Source organism: Colobus angolensis, unplaced genomic scaffold, assembly GCF_000951035.1.
Source record: "Colobus angolensis palliatus isolate OR3802 unplaced genomic scaffold, Cang.pa_1.0 Scaffold71, whole genome shotgun sequence".
Classification (NCBI taxonomy): domain Eukaryota; kingdom Metazoa; phylum Chordata; class Mammalia; order Primates; family Cercopithecidae; genus Colobus; species Colobus angolensis.
In genome coordinates this window covers 11,418,209-11,433,564 of record NW_012120821.1, presented here as the reverse complement: position 1 = coordinate 11,433,564, position 15,356 = coordinate 11,418,209, and the positions used below count along the sequence as shown (strand labels likewise).

The 15,356-nt window shown below is 42.1% G+C and overlaps 1 protein-coding gene across 3 annotated transcripts in view; it reads right to left on the bottom strand.

The window, feature by feature from the left end:
• CDK5RAP2 (CDK5 regulatory subunit associated protein 2) overlaps positions 1-15,356 on the bottom strand; it is a 201,248-nt gene that overhangs the window by 35,366 nt on the left and 150,526 nt on the right. For all 3 annotated transcript variants that reach the window (XM_011927417.1, XM_011927418.1, XM_011927419.1), the window contains 2 exons: positions 12,957-13,530; positions 10,863-11,095 (listed from right to left, as the gene is read on the bottom strand). In XM_011927417.1, the coding sequence (XP_011782807.1) occupies positions 10,863-11,095; positions 12,957-13,530 (807 nt within the window). The remainder of the gene's footprint in view (positions 1-10,862; positions 11,096-12,956; positions 13,531-15,356) is intronic.

Genomic DNA, 15,356 nt, shown 5'->3' with positions numbered 1-15,356 from the left:
TAGTTCTAGGTGACAGCACTGAATCTAAAAAGCAATCACGAGGCATTGCTGGTGCAGGTTCTTTTTCTTTCTCTCAAACTCTGATACTAACAGAATATATGCTCATTACAGAAAATGGGTAACAGAATCAAGAAAATATCAATATCCTGGCACTCCCACAGCCAAGTTACTGGATTTCCTTCCATTCTTTTTTTCATGCATTTTGGCATGGAAGACACCATATTACAACATAATTTTTTCACTCAGTACGCTATTATAGCCAGTTCTCTTACTAAATTTGCTTCCGAAACATCATTTTTAATGCCTGCACTAATATTCCACTGTAGGCATGCACTACCACAATTTTGCCAGTTCTCTATTTGACGCTTAGGTCATCTCCAAATTTTCACTTTTATAAACAAATGAAATAAGCATCTTTGTGCATACAGCTTTATCTGCATTTTAATGATTTCCTTAGGAAGGGTCTCAGAAGTAGGATTAAAACTAGGGAAAGGAGTACATGAGTACAGTTGAAAAACCCACTGTCTACAGCAGGGGAAATGATTTTTTAAAATGACAAAAGAAAACAAAATATAGCTCAGAATGTAGCTGGGCAAAAGATGCTCTGCTCTCTTCCTGCATGTCATCATTTGCTGTTTGAAAGGAAGCACATGAGCCCAGATTTCAAAGAGACTAACAACTTTATTTTAAAAATACTTCAGAACCCTGGAAATTGCAGGCTGGGATGAGCTCTTTGAAGAAACTGATGCGTGGCTAAAGAAAAAAACAAACTCTTCTATAGTTGTACTTGAAAAATGAGACTATAATTAAACTGCACCCACACATGCAATTTTCAAAACTATTCCTAAAAGGAAAAGTTCTCAAACACCACAGTATAGAGGAAAAGATCACTGAATCCTTGCACATTTGCTTTAAGTCTAGAAGTTTCCACCTACAAACTCACAAGGCTGGCTGGCATGGCCACCCAGGTTCCCTACCACCCACCAGGCCAGCCACCTGGGCACCAAGAGTCAGTGCAACATGCTGAGTGGTGGAAAGTCACCTACCACGGCAGGGCACTGTCACCATCAGAAATGAGTCACACAGGCCTGAGTGACCAGGCACCAGGGACTGAGTATGGCTCTTTAACATCTGCTATCTCCTTCAGGCCTCACAATGATCCTATGAGCACGGTGTTAGTATCTCTGTTTTAAAGCAAAGAAGTGAAAATCCAGGAGGTTTAATGTTTCAACTCTCCCTTTGTCCGATCACACTCTCCCTTACTTTACTACATTTTATAGCTAAGCAAGAGAGATGGAAAGATCCTTATCTCTTGGTTACATCCTGGCCAAAAATGGCATGATATTTTGGCTTCTGGAAAGACAGATAGAGGTTGACAGGCCCTCATCAGTGGATGCTCTCAAAGATTCCACATTTCTGTCCTCTACAATCCTCCTCAAGGGGGAAATCCACACCTGACTGAGTCAGATTTCAAGACCTTTCCTGGAAGAACCAGTTTGTAAGACCATCCCTAATGGGTAGGGACAACTGTATGTTAAAAGAACAGCTTAGTCAACATTTTTCATCTCATACCTGCACTGGGCTGCTTACTAACATTTAGCAGATAACACCGACCCTACAGACCCTGAGAATGGACCGTCAGTGCCAGCCCAGCCTTCCAAAAAGCTTAGGACTTACTCAGGCACTAGCCAGGCAAAGTAACATGACATTCTGCTTCACATTCTGTTTTGTTTTTGTTTTTGTTTTTGTTTTTGTTTTTGAGATGGAGTCTTGGTCTGTCGCCCAGGCTGGAGTGCAGTGGCACGATCTTGGCTTACTGCAACGTCCGCCTCCTGGGTTCAAGCAATTCTCATGCTTGAGCCTCCTGAGGAGCTGGGACTACAGGCACATGCCACCACACCCAGCTAACTTTTTTGTATTCTTAGTAGAGACGGGATTTCACCATGCCGGCCAGGCTCGTCTCAAACTCCTGGTCTCAAGTGATCCACCTGCCTTGGCCTCCCAAAGTGCTAGGATTACAGGCGTAAGCCCCTGAACCTGGCCACATTCACGTTGTTCTTTAGTTGTGTATCTTCCTCAGGAACTTCACAGGGTGGGGACCCTTGGTTTGAGGCAGGCTTTAAGCATTCCAGGTCTCCAGATCTTAAACCCATCAAAAACCTCTCCTCCATTCCTAACCAAACCCATGATCACACCAGGAAGTGCCCTGATGCCACCAGCAGCATGAGTTTCCCCTTCAAATAAGAGACCCTTGAGGAGCTTGCAACAACTCAACAACAACTGTATTCCACCCATTCCCCTATTACTGTAACAGAGTTCTTTAAAACCAAGGGACAAATAGCTACTGTAGGATTCACAGGGAGATCACAACAACTAATGCACTGAATTTCTTGATAAAATGCCCCCACACAGGTAACAGGGTAATCTGTCTAGCGATTCAAAAGCTTAGAATGCATGTCATGAAAATGCTGCTCCCATCTCTCAGGCAAATCTTGTTGCTACGCCTAAGAGTTGTGTAGTATGAGGCAATAGGAGGACTTCATCTTTTCAAATAAAATACATCTAGTTATCCCATCCATAACTGAACAAGCAAGAGAAGACTATTATGCCAGACAAACTTATAACTGGTTGACCCAACTTCAGTTTCCTCTCTGCACTGATCCATTTTGTATAGTGCTACCACTGAAGAAGCCTCTTTTGAAACAGTACTTCCCAGCTCAAAATCCATCAGTCCTACAGAGTGAACTTCAAATCCCACAGCCTGGCATCTCCTACATGACCCAGATGTTTCTTCCTCTCCACCTCTCTAGAATCCCAATTCTATTCTATTTTAATATTTACAGTGCTCCTCCCAGGTGCCTATGCCAGACACTGAGGATACAGAAATGAATGAGGAGCTACCCTACCCTCAGTGAGTTGACCTGAGTGGAAAGGGTGGACCCAAAAGACAATTACACTACAGTGCTGTGATAAGGGGCTGCAATGGATGCTGTGGGAAGCATGCATCCATGCAATGGATGCCTACACAGAGGAGACAAACAGAATCTGGCCTGGACCATCAAGGAACATTTAGGGGAGGTGGCAATGGAGCCATATCTTTGATGGAGGGAAGAACTGCTTTATAAAGGTGGGAAGACACCAAGGGGCTCTGGGGAGGGCAGTTCCGGGGATTCTTAGGAGGAAAAACCCTCCATTTTCTCTGAAAGCCTGGATCACTCTGTTAACCATAACATGCATACCCCATTATTATTGTTATCACAGTAAGCCAAAAAGTATCTGAGACAGATGTCAACCAGTTTTGAAGTTTCTTTTGCCAAGGTTATGGATCATGACAAGTGACACAGCCCCAGGAGGTCCTGAGAACATGTGCCCAAGGTGATTGGGTTACAGCTTGGTTTTATGTGTTTTAGGGAGACATAAGATACCAATCAATATATGTGAGGTATACACTGGTCTGGTCCAGAAAGGCAGGACAAATCAAAGTGGATGGCGGGCTTCCAGGTCATAGGTGGATTCAAACATTTATCTGATTGGCACTTGGTTGAGTTATTATCTAAAGACCTGGAATCAATAGAAAGGAGTGCCTGAATTAAGGTAAGGGGTTATGGAAACCAAGGTTTTTCTTATGTGGATGAAGTCCCAGAGGTGGCCACCTCCAGAGGCAAATGTTTCCTATTCAGATCCTTAAAAGGTGCTGGACTCTCAGTCAATCTCTTCGGGATCAGAAAAAGACCAGGAAAGGGAAGGGGATTCTCTATAGAATGTAAGTGTTCCCTACAAGAGACAGCATTTCAGGGCCATTTCACAACATGTCAAAGAAACATATTTTGGGGTAAAACACTTTGATTTCTTTCAGAGCCCTGCTATCTGTCATGTGATGCTATAATGGAGTCAGGTTAGAATTTGGTTTCTTATTGCTACAGAGTCTGTTCTGCCAGCCTAAGGATCTCTATTTTAATGTTAATACTGGTCAGTTGTGTGCCAACTCCAAAGGAAGGAGAGAATAATGAGGCATGACTGACCGCCCCCACTTTCCCATCATGTTCTAAACTAGTTTTTCAGGTTTTGGTGGGTTCCCTTAGCTGCGGGAAGGGTCCACTCAGCCAGCTATAGAATTTACAATTTTAATTTTGGTTTACATACCTTCCTGAGCTCCCACTATTTGTCAAGCAGGACACCCTTTAAATCAGGAGTGTCTACTGGGTCTGTTGTTTGGCCAGAAATTTAAAAATGAAAGAAATCAGGGTTGTCCAATCTTTTGGCTGCCCTGGGCCACACTGGGAGAAGAACTGTCTTGGACCACACATAAAATACACTCACAACAGCCAATGAGCTTTAAAAAAAAAAATCCATAATGTTTTAAGAAAGTTTACGAATCTGCATTGTGCCACATTCAACGCCGTTATGGGCTGCATGCAGCCGTGGGCCACTGGTTGGACAAGCTTAAATAATGTCATTTCATCCTCACAAACATCCCTACAGGACAGGTACTGCTATCCCCCACAGGAAATCTGGCCCTTCCAGGGATAAACGACCCATAAAGCTGGGATCTGAACTGTAGTCTGTCTGACTTCAAAGGTCTTGTTCTTTGCAACCCAACATCCTTGTGACAGCCTCTATCACAAACTCAGACGTGAATATCAAGTGCAACCTATAAACAAACCGAGGGTGGGAGGGGGTGGAAGGAATAAATTTTGCTTCCACTTCAGGTGAACAAAGAAAGTTTCCTGGAGGACAGGCAGAATTTCTCTAAATTTCTCTAAATGGAAAGGGAGTAAAAGTCTTACAGAAAAAAATAATGGTTTGAACAGAATCATGGAAGAGGGGAAATGCAAGGCCTGGCCCACAGAAATGTTTGACCAGTGCATCCAATTTGATAGGAGTGTGAGAAGCACAATATCATGGTGGTTAGGAGCGTAGACTGTGAAAGTGAACTACATGGACTCAAATTCAGACTCTGCTCTTCCTGTCTGACTTAGACCAAGTGAATTAACCTCTCTGTTCCTCACTTGTTAATAAATGAGGATAATAGATAATACTTCCTCTTAGGCTGAGAATAATGCCTGGCATATTGCAAGCACCCAATAAAGATCAGCCTTCCCCACTCCCTCATTGTTTCTCCTTCAGCTGCATCATTATCATCATTATCATCATCATCATCAGAAGGTGGTGGGCTGGCAAAGGCCCCTTCCAGACTGTGGAAGGCCTTGAGAAGAAACCAAGTTTCAGGTTCACTTCTATCAGCAGAGAACTGAGGCAAGCGTTTCCAGGAGCTATATTTGTTCATGTGGTGAGCTCACTGATCAAACTGTCTTCTTTGTACCTTTCTCAGTGTCAAACACAGCTTACTCAAAAATACCTGCAGACAAAATACCACCTGCCTTATTCATACAACAGCTCTTTGGAGGCACCAAGAACAAGGATACAGTGGAAACTCTGGCTACAACGCCAGTTCCTGATCTATTTAGATCCCAGCCTTCTTGGGAATCTAAGTTATAGACCCTCACCCCAGAAAAATGTACATACTCACAAAATCTTGTGGGTTTCCAGATCCCTGGTGGGATCCCCAGTTCAATGGAGCCAAGGGAGAGTTCCCTTATAAGCATTAAGAAACCACACTACCATCCTACTTCTTGGAGCCTGCCAACCAAACATTATTAAAGAAATAGCAAGGATATGCAGAAAGATTCCAATACAGTGTTCTTTATAATAGCCCCAAAATGGGAACAATCTGAATGTTCATCTAATGGGGAATGATTAAATAAATTATGGTACGTTGACACAAAAGAATGCCCTGCAGCCACTAAAACTTACAATGTATATTTATTATCTACAACTGAACAAAGGGAGAGGATGCAAACAGACCCACTTCCATAAAAAATACACATGAATAAAAAAGGTCTGGGCATATATACTCCAGGGTATTCAAGCTTTGTTGTGTGATGCAATTATAGGAGTATTTGCTTATCTTTTATTCCACAGTAAATATGTATTGCTTTCTATTAATTTTTTTAAAAGCTATATTTAAATTTTCAAGAACTCATGCTATGCAACTGCCTCAAATATAAAACTGTTTTATGATAAGCTTGTTTCATAATTCAAGAGCCAGACCCCTTGTATGAATCTAAGAAAGAGCTACCTCTGTGTTACACTTTAGTTCCTAAGAAAAGGAGTTGTGGTGAGGTTTTTGGGACTTTTATGCTTTTTGTAGGAGAAAATCAAGTTCTATGTTTGTGTTATCTGCTAAGCCTAAAATGCTTCATCTGCCTGCAGAACCCACAAAGAATAAGTAGGCTCTCCTTGGGCATGTCAAGGTAAACAACTAAAAAATAAATCAAGGGGAGTGGCTGGATGAGGGAGGGAGGGCAGCTGGTGCCAGAGGCACCCTCTCTCAGCTCTCCACTTCCTAGGACCTAGAGTGAGGACCTTCAAGAAGAAAAGAAGCCAACAAAAAATGACTTGGGCCTGGAAGATACGGCTTTATCATGAGGACTCAGATATTTCTCCACTAATAAAATGAAAACTAGCTTATTTAGAATACCCTTAGCTAGATGGAAGTAGGTTTTCATAAAGCTGGGAAAAGTCAGGTACTCCTATATACCCTGGTCCTCAAAAGTCCTGGGAACTGGTATTAGCAAAACCAGTCTACAACAGGTCTAAGCTGCTGGGCCCTTTGGAAAAGCTGGGGGAAAACATTCACTAGGCCCAGATGGGGAAACTACCCAATGTCCTATCCCAGAATTAAATGAACTATGTGGGCCATCATAAGCTATCTGTTTTGTACATACGAAGACAAGAGGAACAGAGTCAAATCCTGGTTCCACCAAGTCAGTTGTGACTTTGAACAACAAACTCTTATTTGTTAAGTCTAAGTTCCTCACCTGGAAAACAGGCTGTTCTGAGGATTAAGCCCCAACTCACAACAAGTATAAATACTAGTAAGAACTCAGTACATAAGAACCATGCATTCAGCATTGAGGCAAGCAAGGCTTCACATCCATAATTTAATTCCTACAAAGACTCTACCAATTAGGTATTAGAATGCTAAGTTTACAGGTGAAGAAAGAAACTGAGGCAAGGAATTAAGTAAATTTCCTAACATACACAGCTTATAAGTGGGAAGCCAGAGCTCTAATCTGGCCAGCCCAGTTCCAATGACTGCATTCTTCACCACTAGGCCCATTTATTTAGATATATAAGGTTATATCTCTATGCCTCAGTTCATCATCTATAAAACTGAACTTAATACATTTTGCTTCCAAGGTCATTGTGAAGTTTAAATCAAATAACCTATATAATACCAACTATAATACAAGTAGCTCTAGTAGGAAAAGTTTTTTGTCCAGAGACCTGATTTGAATCCCAGCTCTGCCATTCACTCCATAAATGGTCACAGATGAGTTGCTCACCCTCAATGGGCCACACTCTCCACAGCTGTAACACTGGACTCACTGATTAATTTATTCATTCTCTCAGAACATGTGTTGCATGTCCACCATACACCAAACGTTATCTATATCCTAGCACTACAGCAGCAAACACAACAGACAAGATCCATGCACCTCTGTGGGACTTACCTTCTACAGGGAAGGCAGAATAATCAACATATAACATGCAAGATGGTTAAGATGGTTACAGGTAGTAAACACATAACATGCAAGATGGTTGTGGGTAGACTGGGGAAAATAATGCAGGGCAAGGCAAAAAGGGGAATGTCAGTGATAGGCAGGGGTGCCTCGCTATTTCATAAAGCGCTGTCAAAGAGCATCTCGCTGATATGATGACATTTGAGACAAGGCCTGAAGGGATCAGGGACACCAGAGAGAAGAGAAAGTGCAAATCCCCTGAAGGAGGAGCTGGCCTGGGCATGCTAGAAAAACTGCAGGGTCAGTAGCTGGGGTGGGGAAGCAGGAGAGGGTGGGGCACCAGGAGTAAGAAGAGAGCGCAGCCGGGGCAATGGTACAGGGCTTTGCAGGCCCTTATCTGGACTTTTACACTGAATAAAAAGGAAAGGCTTTGATTTGGGGACAGAGATGGGACATGATCTGACTTACATTTTTAAAAGATTATTGATTACTGTGTGGAAATGCACTACAGTGAGGCAAGGATGGAAGCCCAGAGGCCAAACAGGAGAGGCCTGCAGCATCCAGGTGAGATAAGAGAAGCGAACTGAAGCGGTGGCAGCAATAAGGTCGTGAGGACTGATGGAAGACATGCAGAAGGCAGGGCTGCACAGAGGCAGCCAGGGAGGGAGAGGAGAACTGAACTCTCAGTGGCATCATCTGGAAGCCAAGTGAGCCAAGGAGGGAGGGATCAACACGTCAAATACTGCTGGAGTCTGAGTGAGATGAATACTGAAAATTGATCCTTGGATTTGGCAAAGTGGAAGTTGTCAGTGTCGGGCAAACTGTTTCAGTGGAGGGGTTGAGATGAATGAGAGTCCAGTCCCAATGGGTTTAAGAGAGAAAGGGAACTGGAAAGCAATACTAATGGAGATAAAGGAAAAGGACAAAAATAATGACTTCACAGAGCAATTTAAAAGGATACAGTTTTGCCTCTGGAATCATATTCATGTTATGCATATTCAAAAAATTAAATCAATAAAAATAGGGTAAAAAAACTCTAAAATTGAATACAAATAAAAACAAATGAATCTAATTGTGTTTCAAATGACTAACCCAACAACGGCTGTACAAAGAATGAAACCAAACAGCTTTTAAATTCAAGAACATACTATAGTATACTTTTAGCCTAAAAGTATACTGGAAGAGTTCCAGTTCAAGATTTGTTTATTAAAGTGGTTCTCTTTGTTTATTAAAGTGTTTCTCACTGTTTTTCACAGTGGAAAAGGTGGAGTAATTCTGTATCTATATGCATATATTACAGAATTGAGTAAATCAACAGATACGGTGATGTTGTCAGAGCCAGGGTTCTTACTGTTGGAGAAGGGAAGTAAAAATATGGAAGTGGGAAAAACAGGAAAGAACCCAGTAAGTTTGGACTGGAATTAAAGCCACCATTGTGAAGTAATGATTTTTAAGAAAAATAAATTATGCATTTACACACACACACACACACACAGCCTGCTAAAGGGCCTAGACACAATGGTACCCTCGTAGCAATGAACACACCTAGCACCAAATCTTGGTTGTTAAATATCATTCCTCATTAAAAGGAATCAAGGTTCTTGGAGAAATGGTTCATTCAGGGCAGGAGCAGTACAGGATGAGCATGGAAAATCTATTTTGTCCCAGAAAGTAAGGAAGTGCTCCCAAAAAGATGGAGACATGTCGAAAAAAACTGCCACTTACCAAATCTGGGACAATATGATATGAATGTCAGAATGGATAACAGTCCATTGAATAAAATAAGAATCTTCAAGCCCATACTGATCATAAACAAATAAACAAGAAATATATTAATAAAAGGAGTTTAACAGAGAACGCATCCTTCTAGTAAATGCCACCTAATACAAATGAAGAAGGAATGTGATTTAAAATATGTTACTGTTAGAAAAAAACTGTCATAGTAACATTTGACTCCGACAAGAATCATCAATATATGGTAGAACTCATGGTAGAAGTTTGAAGAGGAAGAGAACACATATAGAGTTACAAAGTATCTTCTACAAATTACTCATTCATTACATAGGTTAATATAATTTACATTGGAGAAAACTCACAGACATTACCTTAAGAAGTGATCAAAGTTAATATCACCAAAAATGGGATTGATATTGTGTGCCTCCTTAAGAAAATACCATAAGAACAAAATAATATGTAGCATTCCCGCCAAAACTGCATAGCCAATCTAATCTAACCAATCTAATCTAATCATGGATTGAGTCTTAAGAACAGATAATCCCAAAGTGAGGGGCTAGCCTGAACTATTCAAGTATGTTCACATCATGAAAAGAAGACAGGGTGAGGAACTACTGCAGATTAAAGAAGACCAAAGACACATGACAACTAAATGTAATGTGGGGACTGGATCCTGGATCAGGATCAGGATCCAGAATAAACTGTCATAAAAGACATTATTGAATTAATTATAAAAATTCAACTATAGGTTGTATATTAGATAATAGTATATGAGACAACACTGTTTCTGCTTGTGATAACAGTACCATGGTTAGGTAAGAGAATGTCCTTGGTCTGAGGAACCACACCCTGAATTATCTAGGGAGAAAGGAACATCATAGCATCAATCAATCCACTCTCCTAGGGCTCAGAAAGACAATAGTAGAGTGCGTGTGTGTACAGACGGGGAAAGATAAAACAAATGTGGCAAATGCTAACAACTGATGAAGCTGGGTGCAGAGTAAATGGGAGTTCTTTGCTGTAGTCTCAAAAAAAAATTATTTTGAAAATTTTGCCTAGCACATAGCAAAGGTTTCTTTCTTCCTCTGGCCATCCTTAACTCTTCGATACACTTTTTAACTGATAAAAATTGTGCTTGGTTGATTGGATTTTTTTGGTTGCCAACATTTAAAACACACGAGTTTTCACCAAAAAAAAAAGGTCCCATCTTCTCTGGAAACTTTGTAAGATGCAAGAAATGGCAACCATGTGACCACTGCTGAGTGAGAGGCAGCATCTCCTGGCTGGCTTCACTCATGTATCTCGCCAGTCCGGCCCCTGAGGTGTCTAAACTGGACTCCTGGTTTGTAATAGTGCCGACCACAAGCCACGTGGAAGTGGTCACTGGAAGGAAGCAGCAGCCAGTGTGGTTCTGCTGTCACCTCAGCAAGGCAGAGGGGTAAGAGATAAGTAAGGCCAAGGAGTTAGCTCCTCCTGTGCCCCTCCAAGAAGTCCTGGGTCAATTACTGATGTCTTAGGACTCGCATACCTCACCCTACTTACCGCTGAGAAATAGCTTTTCCAATTTCTCCAGCAGCTCAGCACATTGATTCAGCTGTTCCCGGAAACCCTCGGCCACGCAGTAATCCACGTCGCTGGCCTGCAGCAACTCCTCAAATGCCTTAATCATGGTGTTCATGTGTTGACGGGAGATGACACAGATGCCATGGCCATCTTTAATCTGCTGCCGTTGAAGGGAGAGCTCCCTGGCTTGGGACTGAACTAATGAATCGTATCTTATAAAAGAGGGGAAAGAAAATACTTGGACCATTTTAGAATTGAATTTTTGTGACCTTAACACTAATTGGAAAAATGACAGAGTACAATTTTTAAAAGCCTGCAGCTGTACAAGTATATATACTTTTAGAAAAATTGAAACTGTACAAGGTCACCCCTTCTTTGATTTCACACACCCAACAAATGCTGGAACAAAGATTCTTCTGCAACATTTGTAACCTTATAAAGCCCCCAATTAAAGTACAGATTGGCAAGGACTCAGGCGAACAATTAGTTTCCAAACACTCTTCAAAAATACTATTCTGAATTGTAGAAAGGAGTGCCCCAAGGGTCAGAGGACCTACCAAAAATTCTCATGAAGTGTGACAAAGAAAGTGTACGGCAAGGAAAAAAAAGATAGGACTCTCTCCTCCTGAACGAAATGTCACTGAATAATCACGATGCTAATTACCATTTACTGAGGTTCTAGGACCTGTCAGTGACTGAATTCAGTGCTTTATATGTTACCTGATACTCTCAGTCTTCCAAAATGTATAAATGTCCCCTTTTACAGAAGAAGAAACTGATTGCAAAGCTAGTTAAGTGGTAAAGATTTTGGATTCAAATACGATTCTCACTTTGAAGATCATTATGCAATATTACCTTCTTACCACCATGTGCCATCTTTTCCTATGTGAGCCCATAAGAGAAAGGCACTGAGTAAGTACAAAGGTTAAGGGAAATGTGACTCAGGTAAACTGGCCACAATAACCTTGCTCCAGTGAGTAGCTTGGCAAAGATGTTGACACTCCAGTTCAACATACCGTCCTAGAAATGACAACACTACATGGGCTGGCAGTTGCCTTCAACACAGAGTGTGCACATGCAGATTACATGATACCAGCATTAAAGGTAGGGGCCAATATCATGTGAATACTGGAGTAACATGGGTAAACATGGGTAACTCATGAGCAACATGAGTAAACATGGGTACTGGAGTGGGATAATGTGGGCTTGAACCCTGCCAATGGCTTTGACCAGCTCTGTGAATATTCCCTGCCAAGTCACCACAGCTGCTTCGAGGCTCAGTTTCCTTACCTATAATAACTAGTTTAGGAACACCTCCTTCTCAGGTGATTTTGAGGATTAGATAAGAAAAGTGCCTAACCAGAGGCCTAAGACAACAGCCTTTCAATCATTACAAGCTTCCTTCAATCTCACTGCTTGGGAAGTCTTGAAAAATTCATCCTGGCTCCTGACAATTCAGAACAATGTGTTTGACTCAAATTAGTGACAAATGAAGGTCAACTTTACAAATGATCCCATTTTTGCCATATCTCATGAAGCAAAACTGTATATATCTATGACCATAAAGCATTATCTTCGTGACCTAAGAATTCTTCTCTTTCAACACAGGCTTATTCTCTAAGATGACCTTAAAGGGTAAAGATATGGAATATATTTCTATTCCTCCTACCTTGCCTAGACATCAGTTTTAGTTTCACAGCACAGCAAAAGCCAGTAGGAGTCCAGTAGTACACACTGCAGTTCAAGCAAAGGCTCTATCACTCACCAATGACTAGTATGAAACCTTTACCCTAAGTCCCCAACTCGAGGAGGGTGAAATCTGCCCTGCCAATTTCCAGAGGACTCAAGACTCGTAACTGACGTTCACGTGTGTGGTCGCTGTTCCTCTTCTTTGTGGCCTCACCTCTCACTTCTCCACGGGACCTGGCTGCCTGAACCCCACCATCAAGCCCTCCCCAGAACACACTCTACCTATCACAGAGCAGCGTTCTCTTTTAGCTCATGGGCTCTCACCTAGTGGCAATACTGGGGGACTACAGGCTTAAATGGTGAGACCGCAGAGGTGGAATGTACCTGGAAGGTGAGAGATCTCTGAACTTATTCTGCAGATTATGGATCTCACTGAAAAGTTCTATGTTCAAATTCTGCTCCTTCTGCAGCTCATATTCCTGTTCCTCCAGCTGCTGTTTGAGGTTCTCTAGCATCCTGCTGTCAATCATCTCTGGGGCCAGCGGATGGAGGATTTTCATGTGTTTCACATACCGTACTTGGTGCAAACCTGAAAAGGTAATTTCTTCCTCATCAGAACTACTCTTGGGCTTGCTCAAGCCATCCTGGGCCCCTTCCGTCCCACACAAAACTGTAATAATGGCCTCACTGCACTGGGAGTGCTTTTGAAGCTGAAATATGAAATTCTGGTAGCCTTCCAGCTCAGTTTCCAAGTCATGGATTTTCTGTTTTAAGTATTCTGTCTCATTTGAAGTATCAATGCTCTCTGACTGATCAGTCCCCATCACACTGACTTTAGCAGAAGGCTGACTCTTGGAACTCAAGTAAGTAGCTACTGAAGTTGGGCTCAGAACATCTTCAGGATTTTCTTTGCATGATGGCAAGCTGGCAAGGTCATCAGGTGGGCAAATCTCAGAGCCTAAAAATCAAAAACATTTATGTCAGTATCTCTTTTACTAAAATCCAACCCCTCTCTCCTTCCTCACAGCCATAGCCAAGCCAAGACCACTGCAGTGACCAAACAAGCCTCCCTCAAATAGGCCCTGGTATTTCCTAACACACTTCCCTCAAAAAGCCTCAGTCTTTCCTAACAAGCCTCCCTCAAAAAGCCCTAGTCTTTCCCTCTTACGCCTCAGTTGTCCTATTCCTCAGAGTGACTGTTCTAAAAAGTAAATTTAACCGTGATAAACCCACATACACTCCCTCTAAAATTCATCGACATTCCCACTATCTACATGAGACCTTCCCACGATCTAGTTCCAGGCAACCTTTCCAGGAATATCTCTGGCACCACTATGGAGATTTCCTACAAAATTAACCATGATTCTCTGCACATGGCTTGCTGTTTCATGCCTCCATGCTTTTGCATGAGCCGTGCCCTCTGCCTGGAACACCCTCAGCCCTCTATTCTACTCCTACCTAATGAACTCTTTCCATACTCAGATCTAATTTTCCTTCCTCTGCAAGCCCACTGCCAAACTATACAAAAGTCGCAACTCGCTGTAGTTCTGTAGCACCTTATGCATATTACTCAAGACAAATATATTATGTGCTGGGTGCTAAAGTAAAAATTATAAGTGGCTTATTTGTTGATTCACATAGCAATTAGTTATCTGAATGCCTTTCTCCCTCACCAGACTGCACGTTTCTTCACAGCAGAGATGTGGCCTTTCATTTTCACATTCTCGGCATCTAGTACAGTACGTAACCCAGACCAGACGTCAGTGCCAGTGTGAGAAACATTGACAGACTGTGAAGCAACAGTAAAGAGTGGTAATTCTGAACATCCACGACACGTGAGAGTCTTCTCATGTCCATGTCTAACGGATTCCAGGAGATACCCTGACATCCCCTTTAGTGAGGTGTTTCACTCACTTACAACACTGCCAGGAAATATTTCCTTATAGCTAGTAAATAGCTAAACCCTTAGAAATGCAGCCAAACTTGTTTGAGAAGTGGAGTGGTACAGCAGAAAGAATATGAAGCTTAGAAGGTCGCACAGCCTGAGGCAAGTGACTTTACTATCCAAGAGCCTCAGTTTCCCCTGTGTCTAAAATGTGGAAAGAGATGTCTCATATGGCTGTAGTGCAGCTACAAGCTCAGGCCTGGCTCCAGAGCTTCTGTTCTTAATCACTATGCCACACTGCTGGCTGCCCAGCGAAAGTTCTGCTCAATATAGAGAGCTGTCTGAATACTTAAGGGGCAGCAGAATGTAGTACAAAAACCTGCCTTTGAAATTCAACACACATGGTTTCAAACTCTGGCTCTGCCACATAGGCAAGTTACTTGACCTCTCTGAGCTTTAGTAGCTTTATCTGTAAAATGGAAAGAACATCATTCACTGTGAAAAGTTGTGTGTATATGTTTGTTTTTAGGGATTATATGGAACAATATCTGCAAAAAGAGAAAAAAAAAGGCTAGCACAGTATCTGGCACATAGTAGTGAAGGACTCCAAGTAACACAAACATCGTCTAACCATTCGAAGACAGGAGATGCCCTTCACCGGAGGCGTGCATGCAAAGGCCAGCCTGGAAAAATGCTACAGAAGCAACAACATGGGGTTGGACTGGGTGACCTCAGAGATCTCTCAGAAAGAAATTCACACAAAAATCGTCATTAGACTGCATGTCCCAATTTCTGATTCTGCAATCTGCTCCCTGTGTCTTTAGGTACACTCTTGTCTCTGTTCACGATGCAAATACCATAAAATACGGTATTTCATTTTAGAAAGCAGCTGCTACCTG